A 16,206-nucleotide genomic window follows, 5' to 3' on the forward strand; every position below is an offset into this window, starting at 1 on the left:
GGGTGATTTACCAACGTATGACGGAGGTAGCAATGACCTCTGAGAAATTGCTAAACTTTTACCAGACTTTATGGCGACAACCCTGAGGACAATCGATTTTGTTTATTAAGCTGACGAGTAAAGAATGCCATGAATTGAAACAAAAATTTCAGAAAGAAATTTATGTGGAAAAACTAAATTTATATGTGGATTGTCTAGTTGTTGAATACGCGACTAGAGACTTTTTACGCCAGTTCAAGGCTAACTACTTTATCAGAAAATTATTACTTTCCATTCTTTATAAAATACAACGAACATTTGTTGGAATACGGATGTAATTTTATAAATATTTAATATCAGATGACAGTTACAGTCATAAGTTTAGCTTACCTTTGTACTAATTGAATAAATATTAATATGTAACTAAGAAAAATTGCAGTTAGTAGTACCAAGAATAAAAAAGACAGCATATTTTATTATTTATTTTATTATTTACAGCTAAGTAACAAGCATATGATAATAGCCCTGTCACTTAATTTACATTTTGTAGTCTGTTTTACACTGACAATGTTGATTAATTCCGATGCGACACATAATTACCTACAAGACATTTCATAACCACGAACCAACTTAATTTCGGATGGTAAAAATCAATGGATCATATACGATTAGTCCATTCTGTGTTTGCAGGCGGGAAACTTCATTGTGTGAGAATAAACATAATGGCATATGAGGCTCTCAAAGGGAGTCAAACCGAGGACTCGTATATGACGATTTGGACGACCTTCGGTGGCTGTTTTGGGCTCGCCGCGATGTCCCGTATCATGGCTGCCATGGCTTCTTCCCACTGTCGGCGTGCCTTGGCTCCTGACTCGCCAGACTGTGGACACAGAAAACACACAACGAGCGGGAAATATATTAAAAGTGAAAAATTTATCCATGACACACGGCACAAATAGAAATTTGTTTTAGGAAATACGATACAAGTATATAATTTTTTATGGAAACATGACACTAAAAGAAAATTTTACCACAAAGCCAATTATCTTTGAAATTCATGTATTGGCTATACAAAAATATTATTGCGAAGATAATTATTCAACAGATATAACACTGTATGGAGACAATGCCATTAATTCAACTATTGTAGCAATGTGATTACAATTTTGAAGCTTTTACTTCAATATTTTTTTTTCTAACTCTCCTGACTTGAGTTACGTCTTATTATTATTAGTGTTCTGTCTGACGACAGGATCCTTCCATCCTTTTCTCGGACTGGGACCTGTTCATATACGTTCTTGGCAGATGATCCAGAAGTGGTTTGCCATTGCCTTCTTCTGTGTGTGAATGGAGTAATTGTTGGGATGCCACGGAGGAAAACTCCATGTTGCCTAGACCACGGCCTTGCCCAACACAAGTTATAAATTCGGGCACCACCGGGAATAGAACCCGAGACCCCAGGATTACAAGGCCAGCGTTCTAACCGCTAGACCACCGTGGCTCATGAGTAACGTCTATGTTAATATAACATTTTTTTAATCGGTTTCAAGACATTTTTTACAAATTTTCTATTATTAATAAACCGCACATAAACATATAAGTTCACAGCGTCACAAGACAGAACTACGGTACATTAACATATTCATAGTTTCTACCTGTATGCGCCGTGGAACGCTGACTATTGTTAGCATCCTGTGTAGTGCAGCTACGTCAATACCGCCCCCTGCACTTTCTCCCAGTCGCCTCAGGGTGTCGGCCAAAGGACCTGACAATGCCTGGAGCTGTCGCCATGATTGCGCATACTGTCGCCGAACCAGCTCTATGATGGTGGAAGTGAGGGCTAGGCCCACTAGGATATACAACGTGCACAACAGCATGTATTTAGGCTTCTCTGCAATGTAAGAAAATAATTTATATTATATCGTTAAAGAACCTCCTCGATTTTACTCCTGAAACTTGAAGAATTAATCACAATTCAAATTTTTACAATGAGAATATTTGACGACTGTGCCGGTGGCACGGTCTTTCCAATATCCGCAATCACTGAGTCGACTGCCGCATTTACTTATCGTAGCGGCACAGCTGCCAAATATTCTCACTGTAGAAGGATGAGCAGACGCTGCCCTGGGATCTCCACATTGTAATTTCTATTTCATGCGCCCCTATCCATAATAAATATAACTACTTCCACTGATCACCTCTTTTTCAGTTAATTCATCCTCAATTTAATTTGCACGGAAGTTGGATAAATGTGGATACGTACACCCATAAAATTTAATTGATGTTGATTGCGAATAAAGAATATAGTTTTATAAACACAAACCCACTTTTTTAAAACCAGTCACACTACACAAAATAATGTATAAGACCAACGAAATTTTCGAAATTTTTCACCATGTCCGAAAGTATTTGAAATAGAAGTGGTAGATATTAATGGCAACTGTATTTAAAGATAAGAGTTTTCAAAATTTCCACTTTTCTACTTTCGACTGTTAGTCATATCTTCCGATTCTTATCGACTCTCAGGCTGCAACTTTATAAATTACAACATAACGAATATTCTCTGCAGTTTATTCAAAATTCTGTTAAATTATTCCTACTGTTGCAAACATTTTAACTTAATGCTCATCAAACTGACATCATTAACACTTTGAAACCCGACGTCAAGTTTAGATCTTACCTCAAAGAAAACACAATACAATCTCTTAACAGGATGAGTAGGTTACTAGAATGACACGTATTAAAAAAATGTACACGGACCGTACGAAAAGTGTCGACGGACCTTGGTTCGAAAATTTCTATTTAAGCTAACATAATGTTTTTTTTTGTACGACGAGATATTTCTGAAAATGAAAGAAAATTATATTTAAGTTTCATGTAAATTGGACCGATATATATCAAATTCAATTTACTTTCACTGCAGACACAAATACAAAATGTTATCAATACGTGTTCAATAGTGTTCGACATTAAACATTCTGACGGAAAGACTATCTGAACCAATATTAAATATTTCAAATCGCAGTTTTCTGGCCGCAAGATTCACCATTTGTTTTTCAGAAGTTATATAATTCTTTAGCACATGAAGAAAACCAAGAATATTTTCATCACACGGAACAAGTTTGAAATTAATTAAAAACATTTAAAATATATTGTTGACGAGCCACTAAAGTCTATAAATTTATTTTAATATGGAAAGCAATTATATGTCTTCATACCACTCCATATTTCTTGGATAACTACTCGTTTAACTAAGAAGTAATGGATAATTATATTCTAAATAACAGTCATTTATACAAATGAATGAGGGCTTTTTCTAATATGAACTATGGAAAGAAGGTTAATACTTGCTGGACCAAAAACCTAAGATTCTTTCTTAATTGTCTTTAAAGCTTTAAATCATACATTCAGACTACAGTTCAAACATTTACCATCTATTAAATTAATTTTAATCTTACCTTCTGGGGTTCTTACAAATTGCGCGTGTTACATGGCCAACCCATTTCAATTTATTTTTAAATTAACGAATAAGGAGTACAAAGTGCGAAGATCTTAATTATTTTACTTAGTCCCTTTTAGTGTTCCCTCATATAACCCTCCCCCAAAATCCGAGACAAAGTGTTACAATTACATAAAATTTTATGTTTCACATTTTAATTTATAGCATTCTAAGACGTGTATGACAAATATTCAAAGTCTCACAGATGAATTGAGTACTGTAACCGCAATATCCTAATATTTTGCGTGTATTTCTAAAGAATCCTTCACCAAATTGCATGTTTCAAGGTCACGTAAAGACTTGTTCCCCTTTTTAGGGTACAACATATCTAGATTTACTACACTGCGAGTTCTGAATTGTCTTTACTCTCCTGTTCTGCGTAGTTCATGTTTCAAAGTTGTAAAATTCTTCTGTGACCTTGAACAACGAAATGTTGTGACGACTGCATTAGAGGGCATAAAACTTAGCAGTTGATACAACGTATCTGCCAAGCACTAATCCGGCCACGTACTTGGGACGAGGTCACCAAAGCCAATGGTAGTCATGGTGACGAAACAGAAGTAGAAGCCTTCGAAAAAGGTCCAGTCTTCTTCCCAGAGCATGAAGAGACCCGCACCTGCAGCCAGGTACAGGAAGAGGAATAGGATGGCGGCGACGGCCATCAGCGAACGACGAGCTGCAATGCTGACGCGCGTTAGGATGCCAGGAGCGGGTGGCAGATGCTTTCTCACGCGTGCGTACAGGGACGACACGGCAGTCGCGAAGATATGGCCCATCGACGCTATGACGCTCAGCGTCAGGGGAATCCCCACCAGCGCGAACACAATGCAGAACACACGTCCCGAGAACGTCGCCGGTACAATGTTACCGTAACCTGCGAGACAAAAGAAGATAACCTAACGCTAGGTACAAATCACAAACGAACACAGTCATTTCTGAGAAACAAATAGTCGCTAAGTTTTTCAAAGAATTTATTGACATTTATTGAATTAAAAGGCACTTATCTTCACCTGCAAGATTCTTAATGAATGCTACGTAAAACACAAACCAAATGTGTATTTCTCCTCTTTGAATAAGGGAAAAGTTTTTTTAAATTAAACTATTCATTTGTGAAACTAAGCAATCCCACAAAAAATCGATTTCGATAAAATCGAATGATACGTGCTATCATATACATTACCTATTTTTCAATTTACCTTTACCATCAACAACAATTTGCAAGTAACTAATTTTTCATCTAGCGTTATACGCTGAAATTACTTTTTGGACTTGTGTTGTTTTAGAAGTATCTACATAATACCGAAGGGCCACTGCATGACTCATGTGGTTTTTGCCTTTTTGCCAATGCTAGGGTGGCCTATTTAACTTCTTGTGGGTTTAAGTGATTTGTTTATGGTCAAATCCTAAACAAACCCCAGTAGTATAATAACATCAGTCCCAGATTCATTTAGTTTTACAGGGAACCAGAAGATAAATGGGGCTGAACACGTGCAGAATGAGAAAAGATTAATTTTCTCTTGGTGATTGCCACGGGAGCAGTAACTGAATTCTCAATAAAAGTCGATTTTACAAATTATCGATTCGATTGATGTACGACGCCACCGGACTCGACTATTCTCGTCACAGGACATCCTTATTAATATCGATGTCTAAAAGCGCGACTGTTGAGTCAAAATTAAGTCGATTTATTTTCAACGACAAAAAAACGTCAGATTCTGTAGTTGACGCAGATTTTCTTTCGCGTTTCACTCTTTTATTATTAAACCAAATAAATAAGACTGGTACAAGTGTACTTGAGCTTATTATTTTACTGTAGAAACAGCGAGAGGCCTGGCGTGTCCTGTGATGATAGAATTGTTGTTTTTGGAAGCCGTCGTTGAGCATTGGTGTTGCCGCTAACTTATATATGTTACCAGTACATGAAGATGCCAGAATCCAGCCATATGGTCGTAAAATATATCAGTTCTGAAGTAACCTTTCAACTCGGCCCCCTTTTTATTACCGAAAGAACACTAAATGTAGCGATACAAGCTTCATAATTTCCTATGATAAAATCGTATCTGACACCCTCTTAGCACTTTAAAACCTAGTGTCAAAAGATGTCCCAACTTCTTTAACAAGTAACAAAACAGAATTTTTATTGTATTTATATCATTTTCGGTGTAGACAGAGATTATTTTCTTAAACGGCGTTAACAATTTTATATTTGTAATGTTGAAATATATTGTTTCTATGTGGTACGGACCGAATTATTAAATAGTATTTAAGTGACTTCCGGCTTTAAGGGGTTAAAATAGTCATATTTTCCTTCGTATATAACATTTCTGCCATCGGATATCCAAAAGCTAATTAATACTTTTATCTTAGGATACTTTAATAATTTGTAAAAATTTTAATTACCTCTCAAAGTCGAAAGCAAGTCTTATTGAAGAAGAGTTTAGACTAGCGTGATCGAACTGGTGACCCGCTGGTCACAGGGATCGACATCACTTACAACGAAGCCAGCGAAATATTTATAATTAGTTACTAGCTCCTACAAGCTTGGTTATCCCTATGGAAAATAAATTGCTTTTCAAATGTTGCCTGTTTCATTACGTACAAGTGTCACAAAATCTATTGGCTTTAAAGTACCATCAAATATTTTTCCAGGTAAAAATTATGCCATAATCTGTTGCAAGAGTAATTTAAAATAACATGTAAGCTTAATTCCACAGTAATTTGTTACACATTTAGTAAAATTTATATTTTAGTACATATTATGACAATTTGTTATTTTTTAATATATAGGAATGACAACAAGAATTGGCTATTACGTTTCAAAAACATTGCCATAAGATATACATACTTTATTTAAAACGACACTGTTTCAGTCGCTCAGACTATAATGCGTCGAATGAGAGGATGATAATGAATAATGAATTTAAAAGGATTTGGAAGAAAGCGGCCGTGACCTACTTTAAGGTATTACCACAGCATTTCATGGAGGACTTAGTAAAACCATAACAATCACCAGTCAGGATAGCCGGTCTCTGGGAAACTTTACGATTACGAACCCATGATTTCCATAAAAGGCTGATAATTTCTTGATTAGCTGAGTGGTATCAGTCTCTCAGAAAGAGTTATACTCCATGGAATTAGTTTCTTGGTTAATTGTTTAGTTTTGAGGGCTCAGAGGCAGTATGACCTCTGAAACGTCACTAAACTTCTATGAGACTACACAGCGCTACAACCCAGAAGACAGAAATCTTCATACTCTGATGACGGAGGCAGTATGACCTCTGAAACGTTGGTAAACATCGACCAGACTACACAACGCAACAACCCAGAAAACAGAAATCTTCATCGCTCTGATGATGGAGGCAGTACGACCTCTGAAACGTTGGTAAACATCGACCAGACTACACAGCGCAACAACCCAGAAGACGGAAATCTTCATACTCTGATGACGGAGGCAGTATGACCTCTGAAACGTTGGTAAACATCGACCAGACTACACAGCGCAACAACCCAGAAGACAGAAATCTTCATCGCCCTGATGACAGAGGCAGTATGACCTCTGAAACGTTGGTAAACATCGACCAGACTACACAGCTCAACAACCCAGAAGACAGAAATCTTCATCGCTCTGATGATGGAGGCAGTACGACCTCTGAAACGTTGGTAAACATCGACCAGACTACACAGCGCAACAACCCAGAAGACAGAAATCTTCATCGCCCTGATGACAGAGGCAGTATGACCTCTGAAACGTTGGTAAACATCGACCAGACTACACAGCGCAACAACCCAGAAGACAGAAATCTTCATCGCCCTGATTACAGAGGCAGTATGACCTCTGAAACGTTGGTAAACATCGACCAGACTACACAGCGCAACAACCCAGAAGACAGAAATCTTCATACTCTGATGACGGAGGCAGTATGACCTCTGAAACGTTGGTTAACATCGACCAGACTACACAGCGCAACAACCCAGAAGACAGAAATCTTCATACTCTGATGATGGAGGCAGTATGACCTCTGAAACGTCAGTAAACTTCTATGAGACTACACAGCGCAACAACCCAGAAGACAGAAATCTTCATCGCCCTGATGATGGAGGCAGTACGACCTCTGAAACGTTGGTAAACATCGACCAGACTACACAGCGCAACAACCCAGAAGACAGAAATCTTCATCGCCCTGATGACAGAGGCAGTATGACCTCTGAAACGTTGGTAAACATCGACCAGACTACACAGCGCAACAACCCAGAAGACAGAAATCTTCATCGCCCTGATTACAGAGGCAGTATGACCTCTGAAACGTTGGTAAACATCGACCAGACTACACAGCGCAACAACCCAGAAGACAGAAATCTTCATACTCTGATGACGGAGGCAGTATGACCTCTGAAACGTTGGTAAACATCGACCAGACTACACAGCGCAACAACCCAGAAGACAGAAATCTTCATCGCCCTGATGACAGAGGCAGTATGACCTCTGAAACGTTGGTAAACATCGACCAGACTACACAGCGCAACAACCCAGAAGACAGAAATCTTCATCGCCCTGATTACAGAGGCAGTATGACCTCTGAAACGTTGGTAAACATCGACCAGACTACACAGCGCAACAACCCAGAAGACAGAAATCTTCATACTCTGATGACGGAGGCAGTATGACCTCTGAAACGTTGGTTAACATCGACCAGACTACACAGCGCAACAACCCAGAAGACAGAAATCTTCATACTCTGATGATGGAGGCAGTATGACCTCTGAAACGTCAGTAAACTTCTATGAGACTACACAGCGCAACAACCCAGAAGACAGAAATCTTCATACTCTGATGACGGAGGCAGTATGACCTCTGAAACGTCAGTAAACTTCTATGAGACTACACAGCGCTACAACCCAGAAGACAGAAATCTTCATACTCTGATGACGGAGGCAGTATGACCTCTGAAACGTTGGTAAACATCGACCAGACTACACAACGCAACAACCCAGAAAACAGAAATCTTCATCGCTCTGATGATGGAGGCAGTACGACCTCTGAAACGTTGGTAAACATCGACCAGACTACACAGCGCAACAACCCAGAAGACGGAAATCTTCATACTCTGATGACGGAGGCAGTATGACCTCTGAAACGTTGGTAAACATCGACCAGACTACACAGCGCAACAACCCAGAAGACAGAAATCTTCATCGCCCTGATGACAGAGGCAGTATGACCTCTGAAACGTTGGTAAACATCGACCAGACTACACAGCGCAACAACCCAGAAGACAGAAATCTTCATCGCCCTGATTACAGAGGCAGTATGACCTCTGAAACGTTGGTAAACATCGACCAGACTACACAGCGCAACAACCCAGAAGACAGAAATCTTCATACTCTGATGACGGAGGCAGTATGACCTCTGAAACGTTGGTTAACATCGACCAGACTACACAGCGCAACAACCCAGAAGACAGAAATCTTCATACTCTGATGATGGAGGCAGTATGACCTCTGAAACGTCAGTAAACTTCTATGAGACTACACAGCGCAACAACCCAGAAGACAGAAATCTTCATACTCTGATGACGGAGGCAGTATGACCTCTGAAACGTCAGTAAACTTCTATGAGACTACACAGCGCTACAACCCAGAAGACAGAAATCTTCATACTCTGATGACGGAGGCAGTATGACCTCTGAAACGTTGGTAAACATCGACCAGACTACACAACGCAACAACCCAGAAAACAGAAATCTTCATCGCTCTGATGATGGAGGCAGTACGACCTCTGAAACGTTGGTAAACATCGACCAGACTACACAGCGCAACAACCCAGAAGACGGAAATCTTCATACTCTGATGACGGAGGCAGTATGACCTCTGAAACGTTGGTAAACATCGACCAGACTACACAGCGCAACAACCCAGAAGACAGAAATCTTCATCGCCCTGATGACAGAGGCAGTATGACCTCTGAAACGTTGGTAAACATCGACCAGACTACACAGCTCAACAACCCAGAAGACAGAAATCTTCATCGCTCTGATGATGGAGGCAGTACGACCTCTGAAACGTTGGTAAACATCGACCAGACTACACAGCGCAACAACCCAGAAGACAGAAATCTTCATCGCCCTGATGACAGAGGCAGTATGACCTCTGAAACGTTGGTAAACATCGACCAGACTACACAGCGCAACAACCCAGAAGACAGAAATCTTCATCGCCCTGATTACAGAGGCAGTATGACCTCTGAAACGTTGGTAAACATCGACCAGACTACACAGCGCAACAACCCAGAAGACAGAAATCTTCATACTCTGATGACGGAGGCAGTATGACCTCTGAAACGTTGGTTAACATCGACCAGACTACACAGCGCAACAACCCAGAAGACAGAAATCTTCATACTCTGATGATGGAGGCAGTATGACCTCTGAAACGTCAGTAAACTTCTATGAGACTACACAGCGCAACAACCCAGAAGACAGAAATCTTCATCGCCCTGATGATGGAGGCAGTACGACCTCTGAAACGTTGGTAAACATCGACCAGACTACACAGCGCAACAACCCAGAAGACAGAAATCTTCATCGCCCTGATGACAGAGGCAGTATGACCTCTGAAACGTTGGTAAACATCGACCAGACTACACAGCGCAACAACCCAGAAGACAGAAATCTTCATCGCCCTGATTACAGAGGCAGTATGACCTCTGAAACGTTGGTAAACATCGACCAGACTACACAGCGCAACAACCCAGAAGACAGAAATCTTCATACTCTGATGACGGAGGCAGTATGACCTCTGAAACGTTGGTAAACATCGACCAGACTACACAGCGCAACAACCCAGAAGACAGAAATCTTCATCGCCCTGATGACAGAGGCAGTATGACCTCTGAAACGTTGGTAAACATCGACCAGACTACACAGCGCAACAACCCAGAAGACAGAAATCTTCATCGCCCTGATTACAGAGGCAGTATGACCTCTGAAACGTTGGTAAACATCGACCAGACTACACAGCGCAACAACCCAGAAGACAGAAATCTTCATACTCTGATGACGGAGGCAGTATGACCTCTGAAACGTTGGTTAACATCGACCAGACTACACAGCGCAACAACCCAGAAGACAGAAATCTTCATACTCTGATGATGGAGGCAGTATGACCTCTGAAACGTCAGTAAACTTCTATGAGACTACACAGCGCAACAACCCAGAAGACAGAAATCTTCATACTCTGATGACGGAGGCAGTATGACCTCTGAAACGTCAGTAAACTTCTATGAGACTACACAGCGCTACAACCCAGAAGACAGAAATCTTCATACTCTGATGACGGAGGCAGTATGACCTCTGAAACGTCAGTAAACTTCTATGAGACTACACAGCGCAAGAACCCAGAAGACAGGAATCTTCAGACTCACCGCTGTGACAACCTGAAATCCTAACCATATGGGCAGTTGGGTAATTTTCGAATAGACCTTCGCCTGTTTGTTCCTGCTCTCAACTAGCATCAGACAGAGCACGATGTATACGTCTGCATACTTCTGACGCCCTAGCAAACAGAATTCGTATGATTTATGAAAAGCTGCGAGCTGCGATTTCATGTTACATGGCGAAATCTGTTTCATTGTTTGTTGGTTTTAAATTAAGACTGAAGCAATAAACCATGAATGTTCTGTGGAGTTCAGAAATAAGACGTAAAGCCAGGATACGTAAAGGATAAAATTGAATAATATAAATATATTTAGGGCTATTTATAATTCAGCTTCGTGTCATTTTAGATTCAGGACTTAGCCGAAAGGAATCTTGATTTTTCAGCAACTTTGAAGCCCCTAGACTTTCCTTACAATTTCTTGTGAATTTGGTGAATATTAAGCAATTCGTTAGTAAGGGTAAAATCAAAAGAAATGTAAAACACCTTTTGATTGTCATATTTTCCTTGTAAAAACGAATTCATGCTATTTGGCAAAAGATGAACTAAACTTTTGAAAGAATTTATACGGATCACAAATAGTTCTTATTTCAAACCTCACAAGTCATCACACTTACACTATTATAGAAACGTGTTATCAGATAATAGTTTTAGTATTATATTAATTTATTTCGTAAACATACAGATATAATTGGAAGAACATGCTTGTTTCATTTTTCGGTTGTATTTTGTCAGTGGATTCATCCTGATTTTTCGGAATACTAACTAACTAACTAGATGGCTTACCGAACCCGAAGGTTCATCACCGAATTAACCAAAGCCCTCCACCGAACAATGTCCTGGGCCAACAAAATCCAGTCCCCCTTCGACTCCTATCTCCCATAGATCCCGCCTGATATTATCCTCCCATCTACGTCTACGTCTCCCCAGCGGTCTCTTCCCCTCAGGCTTCCCAACCAATACCCGGTGCACACCTCTTGTCCCATCCATGCTCGCTACATGCCCAGCCCATCTCATTCTTCTCGACTTAATGACCCTGACAATACTGGGGGAGGAGTACAGATGATTAAACTAAATAACTAACTAGCAAACTAACTCCATGGACTAAAACTCTTTTTAAGAGACTGACATCACTAAGCTGGTCAATAAACCCTCCCTTTTATGAAAACTTAACGTTCGTTACCGTGTTCACAAAATTACACAACTGTCTCCTATCGTAAGCCAGTTGAATCCAGCAAACACGTTCCGATTCTTTTTGTATGAAATCCATTTTAATATTATCCTCCAATCAATGCCTAATTCTTCTGAGTTTTCCTTCCCTTTGTGTCTCATGCTCCGCCCATACCATTAAATTACATAAACAAATATAACTCTTTATTATATTCAGTATTTATCTTGTATCTTGTAATAAAATCCTCATTGGTTATTGTTACTTAAACTACTATTTATTCAAAAGGTTTGCTACAACAGAGTGGTTGATTATGAATCACCTTAGATAATATTATCTATGCTCCATGCATCGGAGACTTTTTAAGAACCTTGTAGTGGCTTGGGTAATCAAGAAATTCTCCGCCTTTTATGAAATGTGACGACACATCAGTATGTTAAACAGAGCCTATCACCTGTCGTTACCTTAACTAGGTGCATTCGGCCTACAACCTCAAATCTTTTTAACAATTTTAATATTATCCTTCCATTTCCCACGTGTGTTACATGCCTCGCCAGTTTCATTCTTCATGCTTTGATGATCCTGATAACCTAACTAAATCATTTAACTAAGTTTACAGACATGTATATAACCTTAAAATCTTATAATTTGGGGCAGGCTTTGTTTCCTGTATGCGTTCGTCCATGTTTGTGCTGTATGTCATCCCGTCTGTTCATAGATGGCTCCCAAATGCATAATTATTAAAGATAAAAACACGACATCAAAATTCCCTTCTTCTGATGCTGATTCATTGAGGTTATGAAGCCATTTTAATACATGGAATATTTTAAAAGAGCAGTTGGCCACATTTTTGTTAAGTTTTATTTTAATCAAGAGGTGACTGGGATAATATTTGGCGACGCCTATAAATCATGAAGTTACTCATTCATAAGTTTTCTTTATCTCGTGTTACTGACTCCTTTAAAAACCAGATACAGAATAGGTTAGGTCAAATGTAGGTTAACAAGAGATTAAAGACATGGATATTCATAGAGTTAAGATGTAAGAAATCTGTTTCTTTTATCTCTACGTTCATACATCTCTGGACAGCATACTTACCAATAGTTGTGAGTACGGTTGAGGCAAAGAATACAGCCTGAAGGAAGTTCCATCTAGTCGGCTGTGGTGCTGGATTATTAGGATCTTGTGGCAGTGAGACTCCACCTCTCACGGCCTCCTGGACGACTTTTTCATAGTCACTCAACTTATGAGATACTAATGAAGTCAGGTTACGTAACCGGTCACTGTGATCATATTCCGAATTTAAGATAGTGTGGTTAAGTATAGTGTGTATCAAAAATTGCCGCTCCTTGAGGACACTAATCTGCAAATCTTTCAGCAACGACACTTCTGCCGGAGATTCTAATTCGTTGAAAACCTGGTTGACAAAAGAGGAAATTATGAAAAACTGCAAGAACTTTCTTACAAATACAAATGGGGTTAAATAAACAATGGAAGCTGGAAATCGTTATTTAGTTAAATACTGTTATCATAAATTACAAAGATTTTACAAAATCCTTCTGTTTTAGGGAGGAATATAAATTATAAGTGTTTAAAAACAATGTTCACAGAAAAATATTTGGATATGCGAAGTTAAAAGATAATTGCATCGTATAATAAAAGACTTCGCGATTCATATAAATCACTTACTATTGCTGAAATAGTTAACTGTATGAGGCTAGGATGGGTTGGGTATGTAGTTTGAATTCATACAGAATTTTAATGGCAAATAGCTTCTTATAACTCAGAGGACGATTTCGGAGGATAAAATTAAGACGGTTCTTACAAAAGTTGCTTCTGACAATAGAGGTGAAAGAAACTAGTTTCAGAACATGTCAAATATGACGAAAATATATTGAATCTTCGGGTTCTTGTAACAGAATACAGATGTCTCTCTCTCGTTCAACTTATTCTTTATCGAAGACTCTTCAAAATAAATTTTGTTAATGAGAGGAGAACAAAATATCCAGCGTCAGGTTTCGGCTTAGAAAACTTACATCCAAATGTGCCGAAGGTTAAAACATGAGAAATGTTATCACTCGACTAAAATTAAAACTTCATATTTCTGTTCATGTTCCAATTCTGTAATACCCATGATTCATAGCAAACAGTTTACTTGAAGACACTCAAGAAAATAAACTTGTGTGTTTATTATAGTTCCGTTTCGACGTCCATATCCGAAAGCCGAGTTATATTTCGCCGCGTGTCTGCAGAGACCGATGGAACGGACGGTATTATAAGACAAGTAGCTGTATCATTTAAGCGGTACAACCAATTCTTTGCCTTACAGGATAAAATAAATACAGAGATCCTAATCCAGTGAAATGTTTTTTATTTATATTATTTATTTAAAAAGAGTGATTAGCCATTGTAAAAACACGGCATTACGAATCAAGGAAATCTAAGAAAATACAGGATGTACCAATCAAAACGCATCCCAGTAAGAATCACAAAACCAGGAGGTCTACTCCCCATGAAAAAAAACCCTCCCAACTCCACTGCAGCCAATGTCACCCTGATTGCTAGGCCGCTGATCACGGAAGTTGCGCAGATGTTGTGTTTTCACAAGCAAAATGTGTGTTCTGAAACACGACATCGCATTGTAATCGTTTGCTGCTTATTTATTTATAGTTATTTCACGACGATTTTCAGTAGCTCATACCATATATCGTCGAATAAAAGGTTGTTGGCGAAAAATAAATTGGAAATGATGTTGAAAGGAAGAGTCCCGGAATTTTCCTAGACGGACTGAGGAAATCCACGAAAAACCCCAGTAAGGAAAATCGGTCTCCGGGCCCGGTTTTGAACCCGGGATCTCCCGAATTATATTAGGAGATTACTGCCTCTAAATAGGCCAGATTAGGCAAACCACCTATTATAATTGAAATTTTATGGATATATTTCTTTTGTCAATACTTTCAAGCGAATTTCAGTCATTTACCTTGAAATAGGCCACGATTTTCTCCGTCGAAAATATTTATGCACGAACAAGCAAATCAAAATTCCAACGTCCGTTATCAACATGTCACTAATTGTCACCCTAACACCCCCACTCTTATTTTATCCCTACCAGAAGGGAGAGTGGGCCTTCCTCTCCTCCCCCCCTCAGAAATTAAGTGTTTCTTATTCTCCCCCACAAATTTTCTCTTTGCTTACTCTCTTGCTAACCTTCCTCCCTCTCTCTCTCTCTCTCTCTCTCTCTCTCTCTCTCTTCTGGGTCAGCTTCCAAGGTTGAATAAACTAAGAATGAGGTTTTAATTACAAACTCTGAAAAAGAATTGACAGTTACAGCTCAAAATACGTCTGCTGATTCTCGTGCCAAATGTTTACACAGACAAGACACAATGACAGACGAAATATTCCAGAGACCCTTGTAAAATGGTATAATATTAGAATATTATAATAGACCTGTGTTATCAACAAGTATTATATGAACTCAACACATGGGACTATTAAAAAATAAAAAATAATCTTCTTTAAAATAAAATGTAATTAACAGATTTAATCCAAAATAAAGACAAAGAATTGTCTTCTCGACGAGCGATAAATGTGTTATTACACAACTGTGTCTCTCTGCATTCAGCTATAGATTTTCTTTACGCCTGATTAAAATAGGTTAGTCAGTGTGTATGTAAATTACTCAAGTTAACTTGTTATTAATATAGTCACATTTGACAGATATCTAATGATTACGTCGTCAGATCGTGTCCCTTCTCTTTGTCAGAAGATGCTGCATTTGTCTTAAGTCCTGCGTCTGCACCAGAAATAGAGCATGAGACAGGGACTTAAGGAAGAAATATCAGCTGTCGTCAGACTCGAAGCGTAGCCTTAGTTGACAGTTTTGTTATTTATTAAACAGAGTGTGAACAGAATTTCAGTAGTCGTAGATAGTGATTACTTTGCTGTAATGGGGAACAGTCTGACTTCTAAAATTACTGACTCGATAGCAGAATGAAAAGGGGGGATAGTTCGACTAACCGGACCTCAAACGGAAAAAGCAAATACAAAATTTTCACAAAATATAATAATCTAATTCTTGGATGATACACAGATAAAAAGGTGGCTGTATCAGTTACAGAAATTACAAACT

General features: G+C 39.0%; 1 protein-coding gene across 1 annotated transcript in view; it reads right to left on the minus strand.

Annotated features, from left to right (window-relative positions):
• Nucleotides 1-448: 448 nt before the first annotated feature.
• Nucleotides 449-16,206, minus strand: part of LOC110834451 (potassium channel subfamily K member 15) — a 39,753-nt gene continuing 23,995 nt past the window's right edge. The window contains exons 2-5 of the mRNA XM_022073621.2: nt 13,176-13,494; nt 3,990-4,352; nt 1,635-1,870; nt 449-859 (exon numbers count right to left, since the gene is read on the minus strand). Coding sequence (XP_021929313.1) covers nt 728-859; nt 1,635-1,870; nt 3,990-4,352; nt 13,176-13,494 — 1,050 coding nt within the window. The 3' untranslated portion in view covers nt 449-727. The remainder of the gene's footprint in view (nt 860-1,634; nt 1,871-3,989; nt 4,353-13,175; nt 13,495-16,206) is intronic.

Source organism: Zootermopsis nevadensis, unplaced genomic scaffold, assembly GCF_977971745.1.
Source record: "Zootermopsis nevadensis isolate Lab colony 2312 unplaced genomic scaffold, Znev_1.0 Znev_ptg000031l, whole genome shotgun sequence".
In the NCBI taxonomy this organism is placed as follows: Eukaryota; Metazoa; Arthropoda; class Insecta; order Blattodea; family Termopsidae; genus Zootermopsis; species Zootermopsis nevadensis.